General features: G+C 54.1%; 1 protein-coding gene across 1 annotated transcript in view; it reads right to left on the bottom strand.

Annotated features, from left to right (window-relative positions):
• The window catches only part of LOC119587843 (nephrin-like), a gene marked incomplete at its 3' end in the record, with an annotated part of 35,820 nt that overhangs the window by 9,905 nt on the left and 25,649 nt on the right, over positions 1–266 (bottom strand). The window contains 1 exon segment of the mRNA XM_037936548.1: positions 15–180. Within this exon segment, the coding sequence (XP_037792476.1) occupies positions 15–180 (166 nt within the window).

Below are 266 nucleotides of genomic sequence, written 5' to 3' on the forward strand. Positions count from 1 at the left end.
CTCCTCCCACTTACCTATACAGCGTCTTCTTAATGCCCTCCTTATACCAGAGAATAAGCTTCGGTCGTGCGTTGGGGTCGTCCGGAGTCTTCGCGGGGTAGTCGCGCGGGGTCGTCACGCAGGGGAGGTCAGCCGAGTGCCCTTCTAGCACGGTGATCTCGTTAATCGCCATGGGGGTTCCTGGGGGGGGGGAGAAGGGGAGAATAATTAATGATTGATTTGCGCAGATGGGAGTGTATTAGTGGACGAATGTATTAAAAATTGGC

The sequence above is a fragment of the Penaeus monodon genome, chromosome 23 (assembly GCF_015228065.2).
Source record: "Penaeus monodon isolate SGIC_2016 chromosome 23, NSTDA_Pmon_1, whole genome shotgun sequence".
In the NCBI taxonomy this organism is placed as follows: domain Eukaryota; kingdom Metazoa; phylum Arthropoda; class Malacostraca; order Decapoda; family Penaeidae; genus Penaeus; species Penaeus monodon.